General features: G+C 41.1%; 1 protein-coding gene across 1 annotated transcript in view; it reads right to left on the reverse strand.

Annotated features, from left to right (window-relative positions):
• The window catches only part of PLCH1 (phospholipase C, eta 1), a 35,430-nt gene extending 14,714 nt beyond the window's left edge, over window positions 1–20,716 (reverse strand). Inside the window, exons 1-10 of the mRNA XM_010191971.1 lie at window positions 20,581–20,716; window positions 19,275–19,518; window positions 17,864–17,993; window positions 16,626–16,796; window positions 11,676–11,769; window positions 9,039–9,242; window positions 8,390–8,510; window positions 6,804–6,975; window positions 3,995–4,102; window positions 1,637–1,798 (exon numbers count right to left, since the gene is read on the reverse strand). Coding sequence (XP_010190273.1) covers window positions 1,637–1,798; window positions 3,995–4,102; window positions 6,804–6,975; window positions 8,390–8,510; window positions 9,039–9,242; window positions 11,676–11,769; window positions 16,626–16,796; window positions 17,864–17,993; window positions 19,275–19,518; window positions 20,581–20,716 — 1,542 coding nt within the window. The remainder of the gene's footprint in view (window positions 1–1,636; window positions 1,799–3,994; window positions 4,103–6,803; window positions 6,976–8,389; window positions 8,511–9,038; window positions 9,243–11,675; window positions 11,770–16,625; window positions 16,797–17,863; window positions 17,994–19,274; window positions 19,519–20,580) is intronic.
• Window positions 20,717–22,418: the final 1,702 nt, after the last annotated feature.

The following is a 22,418-nucleotide window of genomic DNA, read 5'->3' on the forward strand; positions in this document are numbered from 1 at the left end:
CTTTATATCCTTGATAGCTTAGCACTCCTCTAACGGTAAGGAAAAATACTGACATTAACACTCAAGACAACAACCAACATGTAGAAAGAACAGCCTAGCAAAAATAGGCAACAAGCAACAAAACAGCATCTGAAAGTGCACTTGAAAACAGCCACAAAGGAAGAGGTATGGTGGTGGGGGTATGGTCTTCCTAACAGACAAATGTGGACTTCCCACAGGCAGCCTCAAGTCCAAGTTTCACATTAACAGCCATGCCCCTACACACCAGTCTGAGAATTCCTGGCAGCATCTAGCTTCTTCTGTCAGGAAAACACATCCCTTTATCTCCTAAAGAGCAAAACAGAGACCTAAAGGTGCTGAAAAATCTTCCCCCAGCATTTCAGCAAGTTCAGTGAACTCCAGCTTTTCCCTGTTCAGTGCTGAGCTGGAGTTCACTTCTGACACTCACAATGGTAAGGGCACCAAATGGGCTCTTTTGGCACAAAAATGTCAATAACCTCTGCACCTACGCTCAGAGATTTGGTCCTAGCTCAGGCTGAAAGGTTCTGTAAATTGTAGAAGGAAACCTTAGCAGATAAAGCACTTTTTCTTCCTCAGATAAGAGTGAGAGCTGACAGTTTCAGCAGCAAATCCAAACCAGCATCAGGCCTGACTGACAGTGCTGAACACATCATCTTCCTCCCTCACGCCTCAAAAAACTTACTTGGCAACTACTGAAGATTACTGCATAAACCTGCATTGTGAATGTTCTTCTTTTTAAATAGCGAGTCTTTGGGAAAATGAAAGGCACATCAGTAACGAAGTAAAGGAAAATGAGGTTTGACCAGCAAAAAAGCAGAAAAATTTCCCAACAGATCCCGTTCTGGTACATCAATTACCCAGTAACTACCAGAAAAAGAGCTTTACAACACCACCAAACAAAGCTAGCTAAAGATTTACAGAATTACCAAACCACCCCAACATTTAACTTTTTAGTTTCCTTGTATCTAGGTCAACAAATTAATTTTCCAGTTGTTTTAAATTATTATTACTAATTGTTCAGCTCTGTATTGCTTTAAGACCTTTGAAAACAAGTCACATACAATCAGGCTTCACAAAGGACTGTTGTGACAAGGAAAGAGATCTCTAAATGTCCCTTAATAATCTAAAATAAGGCAATTAGAAATGTCTATCACTTTGTAATATTACCCGACAGATGTTTGAATAACGCACTTGAATGACTGAAGGATTTCCAGTATCCTGGTCGCGTCAGTGACATACACTGAGTAATCTTAGGCATCATATCCAACACAACCACCTTATGGACATTTGCATTCTTTAAAAAAATAACTCCCTGCCCCCTCAAATGCTATTTAGGGGCCAATCATTTTCCAAATACCAATACTCTTTATTGAGGTAATAAAAATTCCAATATATTCAGCTGTTTTACAAAAATAGTTTGATGTCAAAAGGGAAAACAAACATACAATTCTTGATATAAAACAGTCTGGGCACAAAAATCAGAACCTTGCTTAGGGCAGTACAAACAAAATCCCATGTTTTAATGCTGTGCACACCACCACTTTGGGTTATGTGCAATATATACTGCATTGTCTAACACTGAACAGAGCATGCAAAAGGAAAATACTCCACATACCTGTTTCAGGTTAACATTTAAACCCTCGTGAGTGGCCCTCAACAGAGCTCTCACAGTGAAGCTGTCGGGATCTTCTTTGTCCCTGATTTGGGATTCTTTTATCAGAGACTCCAGTTTTGTTCTTATAAAAGATTCCACCTGGTGCTCAGTTGCACCATTACTCTGAAAGACATGAAGAAATCCTGTTAAAGTAGATCATTACATCCATTACTTCTGGGACAGCCCAAGGGAGCATTACACACACTTCAGGCCATGCAGCACTCCCAACATCTCCTTTCTCTGGGCAAGAAAAAGCTTCTTGCATAATCCAGCTTTGGCCTTTCTAGTGGGGGCTTTTACTGCCATTTCTGTTTTCATTTTTTCCCTTCAGTCCTCACAATACACAATTTACCCTGCCTCACCAAAGCACAGTCCAGCATGCAGATCACCCCAGAACATGGGCCTGAGGTTAGGCTCTGTTTCTCAGTCACAAGGCTGACCTCCTTTTTCAGAAGACAATACGAATCCTCAGTTAATGAACTGCCACACTTCCCCCAGAATACTACATCACCTAAGCATCGTTAGATTTCTGCTCCAAACAGCAAGACAGAGAAAGCAATTACTGTTAACAACAGGCGTATGGACTACACAGACAGAAAAAAGTCTCTTACATAAGGTGTTTAAAATAAAAGTGGATGCTACAGAACAACAGTTTGCCCTGGCGTTCCTCTGTCCATGGAGTGTGAGACCTCACCTGAAACAGGAGAGAAAATCCGACTCCTCTGTCCTAGCACGTTCCCCTTCTAGCCCAAGGACATTCTGTCTTGAAGGACTGCCAAATATTGTCTTAGGCCTTCATGTTGAAAAAAGTATCCCCTTATCAGAAGTGCTCAAGCCACATTAGCAAAGCACACGTGGATTACCCAGATGCTCCAATTGAACAGTGTGCAACTACAAATTAGACACTATGTGGGTTCAGAACTGCTGGAGCAATCTTATCTCCTCTTACTATACCCATCATTAGTTAAATTTATTTAATACATGCTTTTTCCCCTGAACTTACACCTGTTGAAGTTGGGACCTGTAATTAAAACAACCACACCCCTAGAGATCTATGGGATTGGGGGTCTTTAAGTTTCCTCATAAATTAGATGATGCCAAATATTTCCAGTTCTGTAGCAAATAGTAACAGAAATATAACATTCTGAGTCATTGAGCAAGCTAATTTTATCCCATGCCTCAAGCATTTACTACAAGGCTGTAGTTCTGTATGAGGCTGTGCTGTGGAACACAGCGGTTGAAAGAAACCCAAGTGCAATCTAACCTCTAAATAATTAAGAAATTAATTAATCGTGATTCTGTCCAGTAGCATAAAGGGGGTTTATCAAATCAGTCCCTCTGTGTGGTATACTTGAATCTCCAAAAAGCTGTTTCTGACAAGTTTTTTCACAGCAGCACAGGGGCATAACCAGCATACACAGATGTTTCCTCTGAAAAAGTTCAGTTGGGGACTTCTGTGCCATGTAAAGCAAATCTCAAGCTGTTCCGAAAAACCTTTAATTGTCAATAGCAGGCAGAAATGATACAGACAATTTAAAAACTCAATATGCAAAACAAAAGCAGTTAGTGAGAACTACAGTAGGTGTATGTGTGGCAACAAGGCAGGCTCACTGGGCTACATTCAAAAGTAGAGATAAACATGATACTTGTTACATAGTAATTGAATTTAGTCTATTCTTTCTGCATCTCCTTAGTATTTATTGGGTTCAGAAGTTTTAACTGGTGAAGCAAGGCTGCCTCTTGACTAGAAAAAAGCACCTGCTAGATAAGGTGTATTAGCATTGCACATGAGCTTCAATTTTTTTGCAAAACAAAAAAAAATGTATTAATAAAATTAACAGCCAAAAAACAAATGAGAAATTAAGAAATAAAGGAACAGAAGGCAATCTTCAGTGTCAAAGGAACAGAAGGACTGAAAATAATCATGTTTTACACCTTTTTTTCATTTCTACGTTTCCTTTCATAATTTTAATCTAAAAACTGCACAGCAATTCCATCATGCCATTGCTCTGACTACTACACATCTGTATGTGAAAAAATCCCAGCATGCTAACAGTGCTGGCATCAATATTTTCAGTCCAGTGTACCTAAAATACTTCAATCTGTTATTTATATTATTCCAATGACAAAGTGTACATTTCCCAACAATGTCATTCCATATCTACCTGTGGAATTATATAATTTCTGTATCTTAAGGACTTGACTTAAAAAAATCAAAGTTAAAAACTCCAATCTGCTAACAACTATGAACAGGATTACAGAGCATGTGTGTAAAGTGTAGAGATGTAACAGTTCTGGGAGCTGTGTATGTCCACGTACATAGCAAGGCTTTAACTTGCAGTCATCTTCAATCTCATCAGCGCTGTCCTCATCTGAAACTTCTCCTTCTTCAGCATCTGCTCCAAGACTGTATGGCAGCTTTTTACCCTAAAATGAGGAAAAATAAATGCCCATGTAGTCCATGTTATGTAGCGCAAAGACCAAAATAGCCCATTCCTCAGCTATTCCTTATGTAAATTGTGACCAGAGCTTAGAATTTGTTTTCAGAGTCTCATGCAAACTGGCTTCAGATTATCACAGGTGATAATTTAACTATTTCTGGAAGAGTTTGTTACCGCAAGCTCTTTCATAAAAAGCAAACCATCTCCCACCTCTGTAGCAAGCCAGCAAGTGTCCAAAAGACATTTTTTAATTGTCTCCCAGCTACTTCAGGCTTACCCTTAGCAAGCAGACTGTTTTAGAGTTTTATTTTCAGTATACAAATCAGAAGCTGAGATTTTGTTAAAGGCTCTTCATCAGAATGGCAAATGCAGACACAAAAGAACTTGCTGCAAGCAGTCTTCAACATGAAGGAAGCAGCAAAGCCTATTTTTATATTGCATGCTCATGCAAGAGTGTAGCCAGCAACTGAGAATTAGTTGCTAATCTGTACTGCGAATGCCATATACCTACATCAGAAAGGAACTACTTTAGTTCCATGTCTAGTTTCCAACATCTGATTAATGGTGAGCATCAAACAGGGGCAACTGGCTACTTCTGGTAAAAAAAAAAAAAAAAAAACCATTAAAAAAATAAGAGGCTCCAACAGATTAATTACTCTTTTTAGAGCATTCATCTTTAATTCTCCTTATAGCAAAGCCCAGCCATGGGTACCTTCAAAATGCTGGTTATGGGGCCTCTGAAGGTCTCTGGTTCAATCTCGCACCAAAGGAGGAACCTCAGCAGCTCCAGACGAGCTCTGCTTTGAGGAGTTTTGCAAACCCTTGCCTCTTGCTTTACCATCTGCTCCTTAATAAATCCTCTACTAAACTTGCATTATTACTTTTGCATTTTCCTCACTGATTGCAGAAACGCTTGCCATCTACCTGTTTCAGCAGTGATGGAGGTAGATAAGAATCGCACTCATATTTCTGCAGAAATTAAGAGGATTGATTTACAGACTCCATTTTGAAATTAATAATGCTGCCCTGGTAACGTGTGGGTCAAATTCACTTCACGCTGGCTTAAATCCATAAGTACTATTAGAAATACTCTCTATATACACTAGCAAGATGACAACTACGCCATTACTCGAAATGGTTTTGCTAATGAATCAATACTCTGTTGCAAAGGAAAATGTATAAAATGGTGCAAAATAATAGCAAAAATATGAGAAATTGGCTTACTTCTCAGCAAGACAGTGGTTGCTAAATATGAATATAACTATTACCATTTTCCAACAGGGCTGCTTACACTAAGCAGAAGATGGGAGACAGGGCTTTGGGAAAAGATACTGTGATGCTTAAAATAATATTCTTCTTTCTGAAAACGTTAGTTCAGCTCCACACCATTCTGTAACTGCTCACAGGGTTTCAGCACTGACACCTGAAGAATCAAACTAAGTTACAAACTCAAGTGTGCTCGGAAAACTAGCTCAAAAGTTCATGTGAGAACATCACAGTACCAAACCTCTTGCCTTTTGGTGAGCTGATGTAGTATTTCAAACCAGGTTTGCTGGGTTTTGTGACAGTACTGACATTATATACTGTTTTGTTTGTTCTCCACGTGCTTGCATAGCTCATTAACTGGCAGTCACATAAGAAAACTGATTCAGTGAAATTCAAAATCACAGTTGAGAAACAAAGGTTCCCTAATTCAGAGGCAGCTCTGTACTATACACTAGAATATGTTCAAACCAACACCAAACCAAAATTGTGGATCCCTGTAGCCAGCTTGATACAGAGGATAAAGGGGGGAAAAAAAAAGAGTATTTCAAGAGTTCACAGTGAAGTAATTGCCCCCATGTAAATTAGACAATCTAATAAGCCACAGCTCTACTAATCACTCTCTCAAAGGTTCTGCCTTGATTTCTTTCTTATTATATCCATCTTGGTCTCTGAAATCCTTTCAGAGCAAATAGTTTACACAGAGAGGCCCACACAATTAATCTTGCATCCAACACCAACTTCAGACAGTGGCTGTAAGGAGCAGTGAGGGAGGAGGCCTTGCAGGACTGAAGTGCTCTTCCTCCATAGCCACAGGTGGTGAACCGTGAAGTCTCATTTAGGAACTACTGCTCAGAGCAGGGCAAGGGGGAAACACAAGAAAACGCAAGAAATTCTCAGATGCTTTTATATTACTGCAGAATACTTTGTCCAAGGAGGATAATGTTGAGATACTAGACGGATATGAACCATACAAATATCCACTAATAACAAATTGTCTAAATAAAAAAAAAAAGGGGGGAAAAAAAAGAAAAAAGAACATACCAGGTTCAGGTAACTGTGTCACAGTTCTTTCTATTCATAACAATGGATTTTATCGATTTTTTTGCTCTGCTGACTTGATGCTAAGGTTTAAAAATAAACACCTCTGATTTTAACACTCTCATATAAGATGCTTAAGTAATAGAATTTTCTTTCCACTGCTGTTGCTATCACCTCCCTGTTGAAACAGAAGTGCTCTGGGACACTTGTCAAGTCCAAGGTAAAATCTGTTTCAATGCCTCTGCAAAGCTCAGAATTCTAACCCACTCGGTGCATCTGTACTGTTCCACATGGCACTGCTGAATCAGCTCTCCAAAGCCAAAGAAAAATCTATGACAGATATCACATGCTGACTCTTGTTGTGTTTTGCAAACACACGTTACCTTCACTAGGATTTTCCCTTTCAAATTTTGAGGGCTGGGCAGCTGCCTGGAATCTCCAGTGGTTACAGGTGACAAGTCCAGTTTGTCATCGAATATCTCCTTCAGGTACTGAGCAATCTTCTTTTGCTGCTGAATACTGCAATGGTTTTCAATAGACAATATCACTGGAAACCTAGAAAAAAAACAACAAAAACCAGACATTGCCATAACTGCGTCTTAAAAGAGAAGACCTGCACAGCTCACCACATGCACCGATTTAAGCAGTTTGCTTTTGCGTTGTCAGTACTCTGAAAACAACTCATTTTGGGAGGAAAGAATGTGCACATAAGCACCCAAATCCCTGCTCTGCACAGGGTCACAGAATTTCAAAATTATCATCACCAAGTGTGAGGCACAGGAAAACTTCCAATAAAGCTCAGCAGCAACACAAAGCTGTTTTGTTCTGTGTAGCTGAGAAAAGTTACACTATTCCTTTATAAGCATGTACAAAGTCTTGATAAGCTGTAAGTGACCAGCAAACTGCTCCTGGAGAAAAGCATTTTGAATCCAACAGATTCAAAGGAATTGCCAATTCCTCTCTGCTCATCTTCTGCAGATCGACAGCCACAGGGACCATTTGCCTTTGTCTTAAGTCCAGCTACAGTGAGTGACAGCAAACCTCTGAAGATGCCTAAACTTTGAAGAAGGGGAAATATTTGGCAATACTTTCCAGAATGCTCTCCCATGCTCCACGTTTCTTGAGCTAAAGACATTGTTTCTGTATATAACAACCTATTTCTACCACAAATTTGTACAGCAAGCCACAGCATCCTATGACAAGGAACCATACAGCCCAACTACACAGTGAATGAAGAACCACATCTTTCAGCTCTGAATTCACCAGCTCCTATTTCTAATCAAGAACACCACACTTTCAGGTTTTTTGTGGTGTGGGTTTTTCACCCCCTCCCCCACACCCATTCTTGTGTCACTTTTTTCCCCTTTCTTAATAAGAAGTAAGCATTTTCCATTTATTCTCTCTAAACTACTCCAAATTTGTATATCCACTCCTGATTTGAGATTGTTGTATAAATATGGTTAAACTCCATTATTTTAATAATAAATCGTTATATAGTACACCCTGGCAAACAAAATAGAATCTGAACATTACCTCACATCTCAGTACTTCTTCATACCACATATGAGACAGCTTTTAAATCTTCCTACTGAAATAAAGTATTTTCCTTGGAGAATATTATGATAATGATTTTTATGGAGAATTTCCCTGTGGATATGAGTGGGAAGTTCTGTTCAAAGGATCAAAATATTCTGTAGATATTTAACAGTCTCAGACTGTTCATGAGTTTACAATGCAAAGTTTATAAAGCCTTACTAACTTAGTTTGAACTTTCTAATCTGACTGATGGAAAGCTCATGCAGTTCTACAATAAATATGACACAGGCAATTAACAGAGGAACAGAACAATCTGTATAATTTCTCAGTATGTTTAAAGGAATATACGTTCCTGATATTGATTGTTGGTTTTGGCACGGGATTAACCACCCCAAACAGACAGGTGTAGATTCAAAACTGACTCTACACTTACTCATTTTTGATGAAGGCGTATTTATTGATGGTTTCTGCCACATCACGGAAGAGTATTTTAGAGGTAAGAGTATAGCCATGGTGCACTACTGGCTCTCCATCTGGACCATCCCAGCAATCCACTATTAAGAAAAGAAAAGCTGTGTATTAAGAGATGCCCATGATCTTGCTTGCCAGCAGAACTCATGTACACTGCTCAACCATGCAGGCTGATATACCAGCTGAGTTAAGACTAACAAGACAGTCTTTTCTCACCTCAAATAAGAAATCTGCAACCTCAAACTGGTTTTTCCCCTTACATTAAACTGAGGGTTTTTTCCCCCTACATAAAACTACAAAGGTCAAATAATGTTTACAGCTATCTCTTGGGAAAGCAGCTTCTGCTTCTGAAGACAAACTATTAAAAAACAATGTAGTCTTTTTCCACTCCCCATTAAACTTTCAAGTTTATAACTGATGACAGTAAAACCAGGACAGTAATATTTTCCTAATGAATTACTGTATCTTGGACTTACACCAAATTTACCACTGATGTTGCCAGGAGTTTACTACTGAAGTTAATCAGACATGCTTTAAGTTTGTCACTGAGTTTGTACTTAAAAGAAATATCCATCCCACTCTCACAACCATCACGTTACACTAAATCACACCTTCAATGCATCGACATCCATCCTGCAGCACGCGTGCGTACATCTCTGCCCTGGACTGGGACAGCAGCTGGTCTCCTGTCAGGTACGTGTTGTGAGAGGAAGCAATGAAGTAGTTACAAAGGGGCTGATCCATGTCCTGATGCACTTCGCAATGCAGAGGGTTAAATACATCACACACAGGACTGCGCATGAAGTTGGTGAAACCTTTGAACAAAGAGAAAGGGTTTTTCCACGGATGCAGTACATTTTACCAGGTGAATAATTTGCAATCTAACATTTGCTTTTTTTCTGTTTGCACTTGTCAGTCTCCAAAACTACTGAATCACATAGCAGGGATTAATCCTCCTGTACCCCACGTTTTCAGTATATTAACTGCTGTCAGTGCACACTGAAGAGGCTGCACAGACTCGGTCCACAGCTGGCACACACATAAGTGTGTGAAGCCTATGGAAGTTCTGATGCCTTTGAGAAGGACACATTCCCAGGATCCAACCCTTGTCCTCAGACAATTATCAAAGAGCTTTGAAATGGAAAAGCAAATATAATCTAGAAAGACATTTAGGACTGCCCAAAAAATCCCCAACCAAACAACAAGCATTGGCAAAGCATGGCATTAAGCTAAGCCTCTTCAGAAATTAATAAACAACCAATAGTAATAAAAGTAGGATTCTAAGAGAAGCGTAAAACTAACAAATAGCAGCTATCAGAGAAGACCGAAAAACTCCACAGATCAATATAGCCACTGCCCAACCTATTTTCAGATCAGAAGTTTCATTCAGACCCTCAAAAGGGGCAGATGACAAAAAAGCAGGGGAAAAAATTCTCTGAAACCTTGGAGAACCTCCCCACACCAAATCCAGTGCACAGAGACAAGCCTGTGTGCTGCAGCTGCCTGCTGCAGCTCAGACAAAACCACTCTGCTAATAACTGGAACAGAAGATGATGCTACTACTTCTGTTAGAACTGGTGGAAGAATATATCCTCCCTCACAATTATTCAGTGAGATAAAATGATTTGTTCATCCAGATGCTACTGCAAACAGACAGTACACAGCTAAACCATGAGTCATTACTGTTATAAAAACAGTCTTCTCCTTCTCAAACTGGTATTCCCTATCCTCTCTTGATTCTTGTTAAAGCATCAGGATAACTGAGAAATCGGATCAAATGCTTAGGCAGCATCAGGCCGCATTTCCTGGGATGCTGAATTGTGCCTTGGAGGGTGAGTGATCTGCTTAGAGGAACAGAGCTGGTGGAAAGGAGGGGACCTCAGAGTCAGAGGACACAAAGGATCTGAGCTGTGCACCATGGACCCTTGTGATGGTAACAGGCAAGAGCTGTCCTGTTCTGCTCCACCTCAAGTGTGATGTCTTGTAAATAAGAGGAAGCTGAGGAAAACCCTCAAATATTGGGCAGCAGAAGAGATGCAGGATATGACACCTGCAAGAATAAAGGCTTGGTGTTCTGCAGATCCGTCAGGACTTGTGCTGCTGTTAATGCCCCAGAGGTCCCAAGTGGAGATGTAATCTTCAGAAGGTACAGAATCACAGAATCACAGAACGTTAGGGATTGGAAGGGACCTCAAAAGATCATCCAGTCCAATCCCCCTGCCGGAGCAGGAACACCTAGATGAGGTTGCACAGGAAGGCGTACCAACAGCAACAAGAACAAAACAAAAGAACACACTCCTACCAAAGTAAAGACCTGACAATTTAAACAGATCATAGGACAGAAATGGGAGCCAAACTGATATCCTGGCTTGGGAGCAAAGGTTTTTGGGTTTTTTTGATGTTATCGCTGTCACTCAGGCTCCATCCCAGGGACCCTCTTTGCTGCACACAAGCACTGTTCCCACTGCAGACACTGTGTGGACAGGGCAGCAGCCACCCAAAAGGCTGCACTGCAGTACAGGGAGCAGGGGCTGTGCCAGCCAGTTCACCAATCCACACAACTCATTCTAGTTTCATTTTCTCAATGCTGCAAGTTTATGTGAGAAGGTGGTACTCGGTTTATAGCTATGTAAATCACATCAGCATTGAAGTTTCAAAAATATGTCCTTTGAGAATGAGAAACATAAAATATTTCCAAAGGAAAGTGCAAACAATACCAACCCTGAAAGCAACTCAAACATAAAAGCAGCAGCAGTAAGGTTAAGAGGAGCAGAAACGCCTTCAGAAATATATATATATTTTTTTAAGTGTCATAGCTTGTTCATTAGGCTTTCCTTATTTCAGTTTAAGTGCAGTGCCCTGGGTGATACCAGCAGCTTGTTTAAGATCTGGGAGGCTGTACCCAGGATTTAAGTACCACGCAGAGGAACATTTCTCCCCTAAAATCCCCATGTCAATTATGCTTCTTCATGGAAGTTATCTTCTGGGCAAATACACAGTTAGCAATAAATTCATGCAAGCCCAAGGCATTCACATTACTGTATGATGGCTGTGATGTATGGCTGTAAAACACTCTGCTAATTCACTCTCATCTCTCCCATGTTTCACAAAAATGCACCTAGGCTACGCCGATGATCTATATAACTATTGCGGTAAAATATTATAAGCTACACCAAAACACTGTTAAAGCTTTTCTATTCCACTACAGTACATCAAGACAAAACTAATTTCAAAATCAAAAACTTTACCTTCAATCCCAAGAACATTTTGCTTCTTGTTGTCTTCCGACACTTCAAACTTCTGTATGATGTCAAGGCAATACTCTGGCGTCACATTATTCATCTGCATAGAAACAACAGTGTTGGTGCGCTTATTTTTAATACCATGTCACCACTGTGCCAAAATCTACTTTAGGCTTCTAGGCCCAGCTGAAAACTCTTATGATCAAACATTAGTTTCAGTCAAATATGAATAGGACAGACAGTAACACTACTGTAAAAGGACTTTAAGTTTTTATTTTGTCAGTGCTGCACATACCTTATGGCTCTTACCTTGGAGGAGAAAAACAGAAGTGAGATGTAACAGTCACCTAAAAGCTGCGTCATTTTAGTTTAAAGATGAAAATTAGCCGTTAAGCACACTTAATTATTGTACTGGGCAATACTGCTGAGATGAGAACTATGAAGTTATATTCTTTAATATAATCTACTTAAACATGCAAAAAGATTTGGCAGGGTTTGATTTCATTTTCATGTCTTTTCCACTTCTGTGATTTCATTACTTCCCAGAGAGCTCACTGTAATATACAGGCTATGAGATAAATAATTTGACTCTGAAATGAAAAGCAGCAGTTCTGCTGAAACAAATAAGAGTTTTGGCATCAGCTTCAACGAGCCCACAACTGAAGTCCTGACCAACGAGCAGGGCCAGAGCATCACCATACACTTATATTTCCTTTAAAATTAAAAAAGTGGCTTCTGTCACTCACTCATCTTTTCTTACGCTTGCCCCCATTAATTTGTAAAGAACTATAATTGGGTATATTTCAATTCCTCCACTAATAATACCACAGGATGACAATGATGCCACTAAAACTTTTGGCAGCTTATTTGAACCATTAACCTGCTAACTCAAAAAAAAAAAAGCAACCCAAGACATGTCAACAATAGAAGTATAGGAACAGAGGGCAAGTGAGCAGTTCAACTCCTGAAGTGACTCAAGGTGAGAAATGGGAGGTATTTTCCAGCCTTTCTCCCCTTTCACAGAATCACAGAACGTTAGGGATTGGAAAGGACCCCAAAAGATCATCCAGTCCAATCCCCCTGCCAGAGCAGGAACACCTAGATGAGGTTACACAGGAAGGCGTCCAGGCGGGTTTTGAATGTCTCCAGAGAAGGAGACTCCACAACCTCTCTGGGCAGCTTTCCCGTCCCTCAGCTTTCTCTCTTGCACAAGGAGAGCCTATCTCCTTTGTCAAACATTGTATTTATATCTCTTGGCTAAGACAACAATATGAGACGCCTGCATGAATCACAGAGGATAACAGGAATGAGAACAATTCAGTAGAGAAAATAACCGATTATCCCAGCTCAAGTAGATGTTGCTGTTTGATTGCAAACACTATTCATAGCAGCCCCTTCTCTAGCACAAGCTGCCTAGAATCAACTTTTTCATTATCCCCGACGGCTCCTTGGCGGCTGAGTGGCACGGTACTTGTGTGCTTGAGGAACAAAAATGTCTAATCTAGGGAAACAGTCCCTGCATTCGTGCTTTTTAACAGGACACACTGATTCAGATCACAGCCTAACACATAGGCGTGCCCTGGCATTTACTGTCTCGTTATATTCCTTTAAAACTTCTTCCAAGAGAGCAAGTGTAGTTGTTTCAAAACATTAATTTTCTAAAACTGTACCTAATCCCCACTTAATACCACTTTGCCATATTTTCACTATTCACCACATCACTCATTATTCCTGTGATGCTGTAGAATTAGTGTAGACAAGCAGTAGGAGCAAACTTACTCTCTGAAGCAGGCTTAACTCAAAATACACTACCCCATATTGAATAATTAAGGAAAAACTTTACATAATTATATGTACATGTTCTGAGGGTGTAATTGTTATAAATTTACTTTCACTTCAGTACAATTAAAATGAGCAGGGGCATTATTTTTTGCCACCAGTTTCATCTGGGCTGCACACGGCAGCTGCTGTTTTTTAGAAGACACTGGTTTGGTACCAACACGATGGGGTAATAATATTAACATTTCCATCTGCTTCCCATCACTTGGGAGCTCAACAGGGCACACCAGACAATCATAAATATCGACAGGACATGCCATACAATCATAAAAATTGACAGGGCACACCATAAATATGCAGCACTTTCCTGGAGCAGGCAGAGAAGCTGCTGGAGGTGAGATCTCAGCAGGTTGTCCTTTACCTCAGGACACATAAAAGTGTATTGCAAAGTAACTGATCCATGGCAAGGCAGCAGGTGGCAAGCAGGCACATGGGAAACCTCACCCTCAGAATAACAAAACCAAACATTTCAGGTTTGTAACACCAAAGCAGCCTTGTAAGCAGGTAAAACCATCAGCAGAAGTGAAGAAGTGTCTGCTGTGGAAGCAGGCTGGCATACAACAGGAGATCAGATTTTGATGAAGACCAACTCAATGATACTGGTTTATTAAGAAAGGACGCTCCCAAAGGGACAACACTTGGGCACACAGACATGTCTGTACATCCAGGGGTGTTCCTCTCTCCCAGCCACTCGTGCTAAGAGGACTGCAGGACCAGGAGGCATCCCAGGAAACCAGCCTAATTTCTGCTCTTCTGACTTTTGAAGCCATATAATTGCTATTTCAATAGCAATAAGCTGAGTTTAACTGCACCTAAGTGAAAATAATCTGATTCGCAAGCTCTGGAGGGAAGGTAACAGGGAGATCTAAAAAAAAGCAACCAGCTTAGCAAGTTAACAAAAACCCCAAACCCTTTTGTTCTACCCTCAGGCTGCAGAATATTTAAAAGTCTTGCCAAAAGAGCAGCAGACGGAGCAGGACAGACTGTCCAGATTTCCACGCAGCCAGATGACAGCAAAAACAAAACGCTGCTTGGTTGAAAGCACCTGAAAGCTGCATTATGGTTTGAACCTTTATCAGCTTTTAAAGGCAATCCTGCTTTACCCAAGGACATTGTTACCATGTTTGTATCCTAAAAACATTAAAGGGTGAATCTGCTCTAACACTCTTAATACCAGGAAGCGGGAAGACCAAAGGGAAGAGGCAAAAAAAGTACAAGGTGCTCCTAAACTACACTGCTGAGAGGATCATCTACCGAAGATCACGCTTTTACTCTTTTTATTGGTTTTTTCTGGAATAACATTGAGCAGAGCATTTGTAGCCAACAGCCCTGTCTGCATCCAGCATTTTGAGCAGTGTGCAGACAGAGAAGATGCAATATCCCAGGCTTGACAACTTGTTCTTTCTGCTGCATCAGTGGTTTCATAACATCCTTGTGCACTCACAAAGACAGCTCTTCTGCCTCTCTCACATGTTTTTCTTACTGCCTGGGTCTCCAAGTGCCCTCTCATACCACTGCTCTTCAGCATCTCCATGTCCTCCAGAGCATTTCTCTGCTTCTCATCAGTGCCAATCGTGCTGCTGCTGCTGTCAAGGGTGCTCCACTGAAGGGCACCCAAGCAGAAGGCAGTGATTAAGAAGGAAACAAAGCAAAAAGAAGTGAGCTCAGCAGACTTAGGGCAATAACATAAAGGGAAAGAGATAAAAACATTTTGTGCCTTAAAGTTGTAATTGGCAGAAGTGCCAGGACCAGACTGCTTGCAAGAGTCTGTGTTGAGGCTGTCACAGCGAGCTCACTGCCATGATAGTGTTCCATGTTCCCAGGGGAAGGAAGGAAGAGTCGGGGGGGTCCATGCCAGGGAATTGCCACAGTGGCCAACGGGGAGAAATTCAGCAAAAAACCAGCACAGACTGTTGATATTTTATGCTAGGGATAACTCAGAAAAAGCAGCCATAGCAGGCAGGATCCCTGGCACAGGACGTTATCCAATGACTGCAGGCAAAACACAGCACCTCTACCCAGGACACTCATGAAGGTTGGGATGTCAGCATTTATCGTCATGAGGTTGTTTTGGAGCAATACTCTGCAAGGACGCATGAGGTGAGCAAACAACCCAGGGCCAATTGCCAGAAGCAAAGAGTTGTCCTAGAGATCACAAGGCTCTTTCTGTGCTCCTCACTGCCCAGAGTTTTCCCCACGGTGTCCACAGACAACTTCTGTAGTAATTCAGTTTCTTTCAAGGTGGGCACGAAAATCTCCACTGGAACAACATATGTAGGAATGGCTACAGATTTTTTTTTTTGTTCGCAAGTTTGTTTATAAGCACATCAGGGGAAAATCTTCGATCTTGACCCAGCGGTGCTTCTTAAGTTACTTATGCTTCTTTCCATTTTTATCTTTTACATTCTTTCTCCTTATTCCTGTATCTGTTCCTGCAGTTCTCACCCTCTCTGCAGGGTGACACAGGGTGAGAATAGCAGTGCCACCTTCAGAGGCAAAATCTTCTCTGCCCAAGTCTCACACATCTGTGAAGAAAGCCTGGAAAACAGACTTTCCTGAAGAAAACTGCGGAAAGAAGGTAGAAGGGGAAAAGAAGACAGAATCCTGGACACCTCGCCCTTGGCCAGGCTGGTACAATATCCATCTTTGCATTAGATCACAAAAGTAAAATCACAGAATCACAGAATATTAGGAGTTGGAAGGGATCTCGAAAGATCATCCAGTCCAATCCCTCTGCCAGAGCGGGATCACCCAAATCTTCCCTTAAAATTGTAAAAAAGACTTAGGCCACATTTAAGAGGTTGTTCTTTGTCAATATTTAAACTACTGCCTTAATAATAAAAGCAGCATCCTTATAATTACTACTAAGTAATTAAGCCATGCACAGGTGAACTATTTGTGGATAATCAGAAATAGTTTGCTCTTCTTATTTTGTCATGTGTTTCTAACTTTAAAACATATCATGTATCATCCCACATACAATAAAGCCTTTAGATTTCTTTTTCATTACATCTGTCCTTCCCCCTCACCTCAATCTAAACTTTTCCATAAAATTCCTTCCCTATCCTTAACGTATTAATATGTGTGTATATATATGGCTGCATGGTATTCCCATACCTTTTGTTCCACCTTCAGAAACTGAGCAAGTTCTTCCACGGTGAGGTGATCCTTCTTGTCGCTGTAGCTTAAAAGCAGTAAGTAGAGATCTCGACGTAAGGACATCATCTTGTAAAACACTGAAAATTCTTCAAAATTTAGGGTTCCTTGGTTCTCATCTGTGTCTGCTTCCTAGGAGGTAATAACACGCAGGTAAGCATGCAAAGCACAGGTGAATTCAGGGGAAAAAGGGAATGGGCTTACGTACGTGAAGAGAAATTTAGTAAATTCTGGTCTGCAAGTTTCTGTTCAGACTCAAATCCTAGTAGGCTAAAATAACTGCAAAATTATAATACCATCTATTAGATTTTTTTGGTGAAAACAGTTACTATGCTAAAGCCACAGGTTCCCCGTGAAAATCTCAATTCCATCTTTAGTTTTGAGCTGTTTCCCATGTAAAGAGGCTCACCCTGGGCTTTATTCTGATCTCTGTCACTCTCCTGTATACCCTACAGTTATCTTGGATTAAAACATAGCAAGAAACATAATAATTTCACCCTGTGGCTTCCTCTATCAACAGAGCCTGACATTTTAAAACACTCAGGACAATATCACAGTCTTAAATTCACGTTAATTCAGACTGCAACACTCTCAGCCCCCTGTCAGCACTGTGCAGGGGGGACAATTGCAGCAGCAATGACTCCACATCAAAACCTATGCTCAATAGCCCCAGTCTTGATGGCAGTTTTTGTTTATCCTCAGAGGTAGGAAGAGAAGAAAACAGTACTTAATGCATGTTAATACAAGCTTTTTACTGTGAACATCTGCCTAAGAGGATTGCTTTGGATTTTCAAGACAAAGAATATATTCTGGAGAACTGCTGTCAAACATTATGTAGGTCTCCATGAAAAAAGAACTTCAGGGAAGCTAAGTTTGATAAAGGAAACAAAGTGTTTCAACAGAAACAGAGTCATTTCATCGCCCAGCAGTGCCAGCACAGAACAATTCAGTTCACAGAGATGAAAACAACCATGCATTTAAAAAAGCAGTATTAATAAGTTGTCTTCTGTGTGGTTTTCATCATTAAACCTATGTTCTGATACATCGTTGTCCACAAAAAGCTAAGTCTTGGAAAAGCCTGAGGTGCTGGAAAGGACAGAGCTTTAAGTCCAACTCACAGATCTTATTCTGGATTTGTGCAGAAATGGACCTTAAGTGGCACTACCACACCACAACAATGCTGTGCAAGAGGCACCAACCTGAAACATCTGCCGGACCTTCCTGCGGGGCAAGTTCACATTCAGTTTGTGCATCAGCTGGTGGATCTCCTCAATGTTCAGGAGGCCATCGCCATTCTTGTCAGCCTCCTCGAAGGTCTGTTTGACCCAGCTACAAGCATGTCAAGGAAAGGCACAAGAGGGTACCACGTACGCTGTTACGAGCCCAGGAGCCTAAGTTCTGAGATACTGCTGGCCTTGCTCTGATATCTTCGTGCACTTCTCCCTCCATTCTGCTTCACCTTCTCCATGTTCTAACCATAACTTTTACTCACTTTTTGCACATCTATCCCTTTGCGCCTTTTGCTAAGCTCTCATTCTACCTGGAAGTGGTACAGGATCATTTTGTCTGCAGTCTCCCACCTGCCACATTTGATAACACAAGCAAGACTTGAAGTGATGTCTCACCAGTAGAGAACATACAGCAGATACGTGCAGTTTGGAAGAGTCATGGATAAATACAGCAAGCTATGTGTGGAACAGAGCATGCAATATATCCCCCAAATAGATCTGTGTCTATCTTGGCAGATATTAAACAGTAATTAAACACTGAAAATATAAATAAAAAATACCTGAGCCACGTACATTCTCTAGAAGGAGTACTTACAAGTGACCACTGTACGTTTCCATATGACAGAAGAAACAGATTACAATTTTAATCAGGATGGGCTTGGTTTGGCTGGGGTTTTGTTGGGGACCTTTTTCCCCGTTTTTCATATCTAACATACTAGCCCACACTGTTGTGAAAGAAAACACATCAAGAAAATGTTCAATAGATCTGATCTTTACCAGAAGTTCATTTGGTTACTAGGCTACACACATTTAAGGAGCTTTAAAGATTTGTGTTCCTGACAATCAATGGAGGCTGAGAAGTACAGACAGATATCTGGCATACACCAACCAAGAGATGGTCAGGAGTTACTCATCAGCTTACTGAAAGACTCCTGAAAACATGAGGATTTTACCTGTGCAGAGGCGAACAAATTCAAGTTTTCAATTAGTATTATCTCGGAAACAGTGTCTTCTAATGGACCTTGCATTTTACAGCGGAAGAATAAAAACGCAGTCAGGCAAACAGAAGATGACAGAAATCCTGAATTCATGCTAGGGTTTGTATTTATCGAGGTAACTGGAAATGACTGTTTTGACCCTTCAATAAGAATTTCCCTAACAAAATGCAAGACTATCGCCTGACTTCAATGCAATTTAATCCAGTCCCTAAGGCACAGCTGCCGTTTTATTGCCCAGATAAGTGTCCATGTCAAACCCATTACTTGAGGTTCCATTTTGGTCACTTAACAGGAGGTGAAGGGACCCTATGCTGAAGTCACTAAAAAAAAGAAACTCAGAGCTCTTGACTCAGAAGGTGCAGCTCAGGCTCCTGCAAGGATACTGATCATGTGTTCTCTGGCGCTTAGCAAGCGAGTCCTCATCGCTTATCCCAGCCATCAAGTACTTCAGCCCTGTTATCCAGGTGCGAGCCTCCTCGGGGTTAGAGGTAATGAGATCCAGTGACTCCATGTGGCTGCCGTGGTAGATGGTGAAGCAACAGCTTGGGCTGAAGTTCCCCTCAGCATGGCGGTGGAAGATTTCTGACTGCCGGCCTTCGGTGACTTTGTAAATGGAATCGATGACAACTGTAGGAAAAGGGAAACCAAAATTGACATGCTTGGATATCCACCCAACCTCTTTCAGTTTTAGCAAGTATGAATTATTTTGGCTGAGAGTCATTAAAGGTTTTTCAATTTTACAGCTTCACATCCAGAAGTGGGTTTTGATTTCTAGATTTATTCTTGCTTTGGCCATGCCATATACGTGGTGCAGTTGCCCCAAAGGCAGAGCAGTGCAGGCACAGCCAGGTTACAGCAAAGCTCTGAGTGCTCCCTGCTCCATTTTGGACTGTAGGTGACTCAAAAGGGAGAAGGAGGAGACAGACACCAAGTGTTTGCCATCAATCAGAGCAACACTGCACAGCTCCAAAGGGACTGTTCACACCATGACCATGCTTTGAGAGGGATTCCCATGGCTGTGTCAGGGTAACATGGCTCCCAGTGCCACAGCATGTAACAGTGACACAGTTCAACACAGCAGCTCTGAGCCACCACACACCATCCCAAAATAATCAACTGTCACTATCACTAGTTGCCTTCCCAACTGCTCTTTTCATCTCAAGCGTCCGTGGCAGTTCTGTGAATTTATAGTCCTTGTTTTAATCAATAAACCATTAATTTGAATTTCCAATTTAAAACAGTGCAGTAGGAACAGTTTCAATGAGAAATACTGTTACACAATAATGAAATACCTAAAGAAAATGATCACAGTTAAGATTAAGAAACCCCAATCTAAACTTATCTAGGTTTCTTATTTAAATTTGTGATGTATACATGGAAAAGAGCTCAGCATAGTTTATTACCGAGTCACTCTGCAGTTTGCTCGTAATTCATATAGACCTGTGGAAAACACTGACATCTGACTGAAGTACACTCCCCTTCCTTTCACAGTCCTGGACTTTCAGCAGGTGGTCAAACTCTACTCACACTCTCAAAAACTTTCATGTAAGTAACACATCACATTTAAAATAAGCATCAAAGAGCATTTATTCAATTGATCCAAGAGAAATATTGTTCAGTTTTTCCCTCTGTAATTCACATTCTAATACTGAACTGCCCAAGAAACTAAAAGCAATATTAAGAGTTTACTTTTTGCCTTTTCGCTTTTCCTGGACGGTCTCCATCGGATGCAGGTCCTGTGCTCATCCAGGTAGAAGAGACGAACCAGCCCCTTGGTTCCACTCTTCAGCTTAACCATCTGGGTCCCAGACTGCATAACACTCATGCATCTTTCAACTGCAAAGCAGAGCAGAATAAATTCAAGTAAACAGACATCCAATTCCACTAATAAAATGACTTACTGGCATTCCAGCATCTGCCAGGCATATCTATTTTTTTTCCTGACACCTTTAATTGCTGTGTAAGAGACACTACTTCTTCTCCACATAGAGGAAAAAATCATCTGTCAAAACACCTTCATGACAAAGGAAGCAAAGAAAACGTAACTATATATTGAAGGAAAATGTTTTATAGTTATTCCATGCCTACTTCCTTTAGATATTTTTATATTATTATACGTAGCACTGTAATTTTAAACCAATACTCTGTAAATTTTGAATGGTAAGACTCACTCAATCTCTGCATTCCTTTGGGCTTGTAATCTTTTAGTTTATATCTGATGCTTCTGACACTGTTAGAACTGTTAACAGAATTATAAATACACGATCCCTCCTCCCTACTACACACATTTACACCCTCTCCATCCTGCTACCACATTTCAATCACATACTGTGATGACTTCCTTTATCCACCCATCCCATCCGGGATAAGGCTTTGTTTCTCTATGTCTTGACTAAAATACACCCATGTCTTCCATTTCATCTCTCATCTTCTGTCCTATAGTTTTCCAAACACTAGGCTCAAGATAACATTTCCTCTTGATCTCAGTGTATATCCATGCTCTTAAGTTACTGTCTCCCATTTTTAACCATTCACAGCCTCTCCTCACATGATACCACTTCAAATCCTCCTCCCAGGTGATGTGTTTACGCACTGGCTGGCTCCCATATACCACCTGGCTCTGCCTTTATTTCTTATCATCCTCCTCCTCATCATCACTCCTCTCCGCAGCACTCCTCTGTTATCACAGCAAAGACTAAAACACCCTCCCACTCCTCTGGGCCAGAGCTGGAATGTATTTCATTTCCTCAGCTCCTGACATCTCCTTGGCTCCCACAGTGAGTGGCCAAGCAGCACAAGCAGCAGCCGCCTCGGCACCAGCTGAAACCCCACGGTGCTCCCTTGTGCCAGAACACTGCTTCCAACAGAGCTGCACAACCCTCAGGCCATCCATGAGAGGGAACAAGCCCTGCTACTCCTCCCAAAGCGCCTCCGGGTCAGACGCAGTCAGAGCAGCATCTTAAACACTGGTCAAACACAGGACAAGCAGCCCAACTTCCCCAGCTCCCTCACACAAAGGCCTTTTTGTTAGCAATTCAAACCCTACATCAAATATCTGCATCAGAAACAATGGTTTTGCCGAGTTGGTGTCTGTCTTGGAGGAATGGGAGGACTCAGGTGGAGCTGAACAGAATCAAACTCTTCTGAAAGCATCATATATGTGCATGAGTGCAATGAATTTGTCCTTTATCATGGCCATAAATGTATGGCCTTCCCTGCAAATGAATAGGTGGGTTTGGAAGTGCTTTAAGAAAAGTGACATCAAACCAGAAATAGATGTTACAGAGCACCCACATGTTGATTGTGGCAGTTTTAACCTCTATCTGAAGATGCACAAACTACCAGGAAGACAGAGGGATGGAAAACTCAGAACCTTAAAGAAGAAAAAAAATAAAATTAAGAAGCCTCTAGAACTTCCTGCCTAGGTACATACATGAACATCCTCTCTTGGCACTGAGCCTTTCACTTTGCAACCAAGTTTAGATGAAGTTTGCCCTGGATTCATACCTAACAAACAGGAATCATCC

This window comes from Mesitornis unicolor, unplaced genomic scaffold (assembly GCF_000695765.1).
Source record: "Mesitornis unicolor isolate BGI_N332 unplaced genomic scaffold, ASM69576v1 scaffold21499, whole genome shotgun sequence".
Taxonomy (NCBI): domain Eukaryota; kingdom Metazoa; phylum Chordata; class Aves; order Mesitornithiformes; family Mesitornithidae; genus Mesitornis; species Mesitornis unicolor.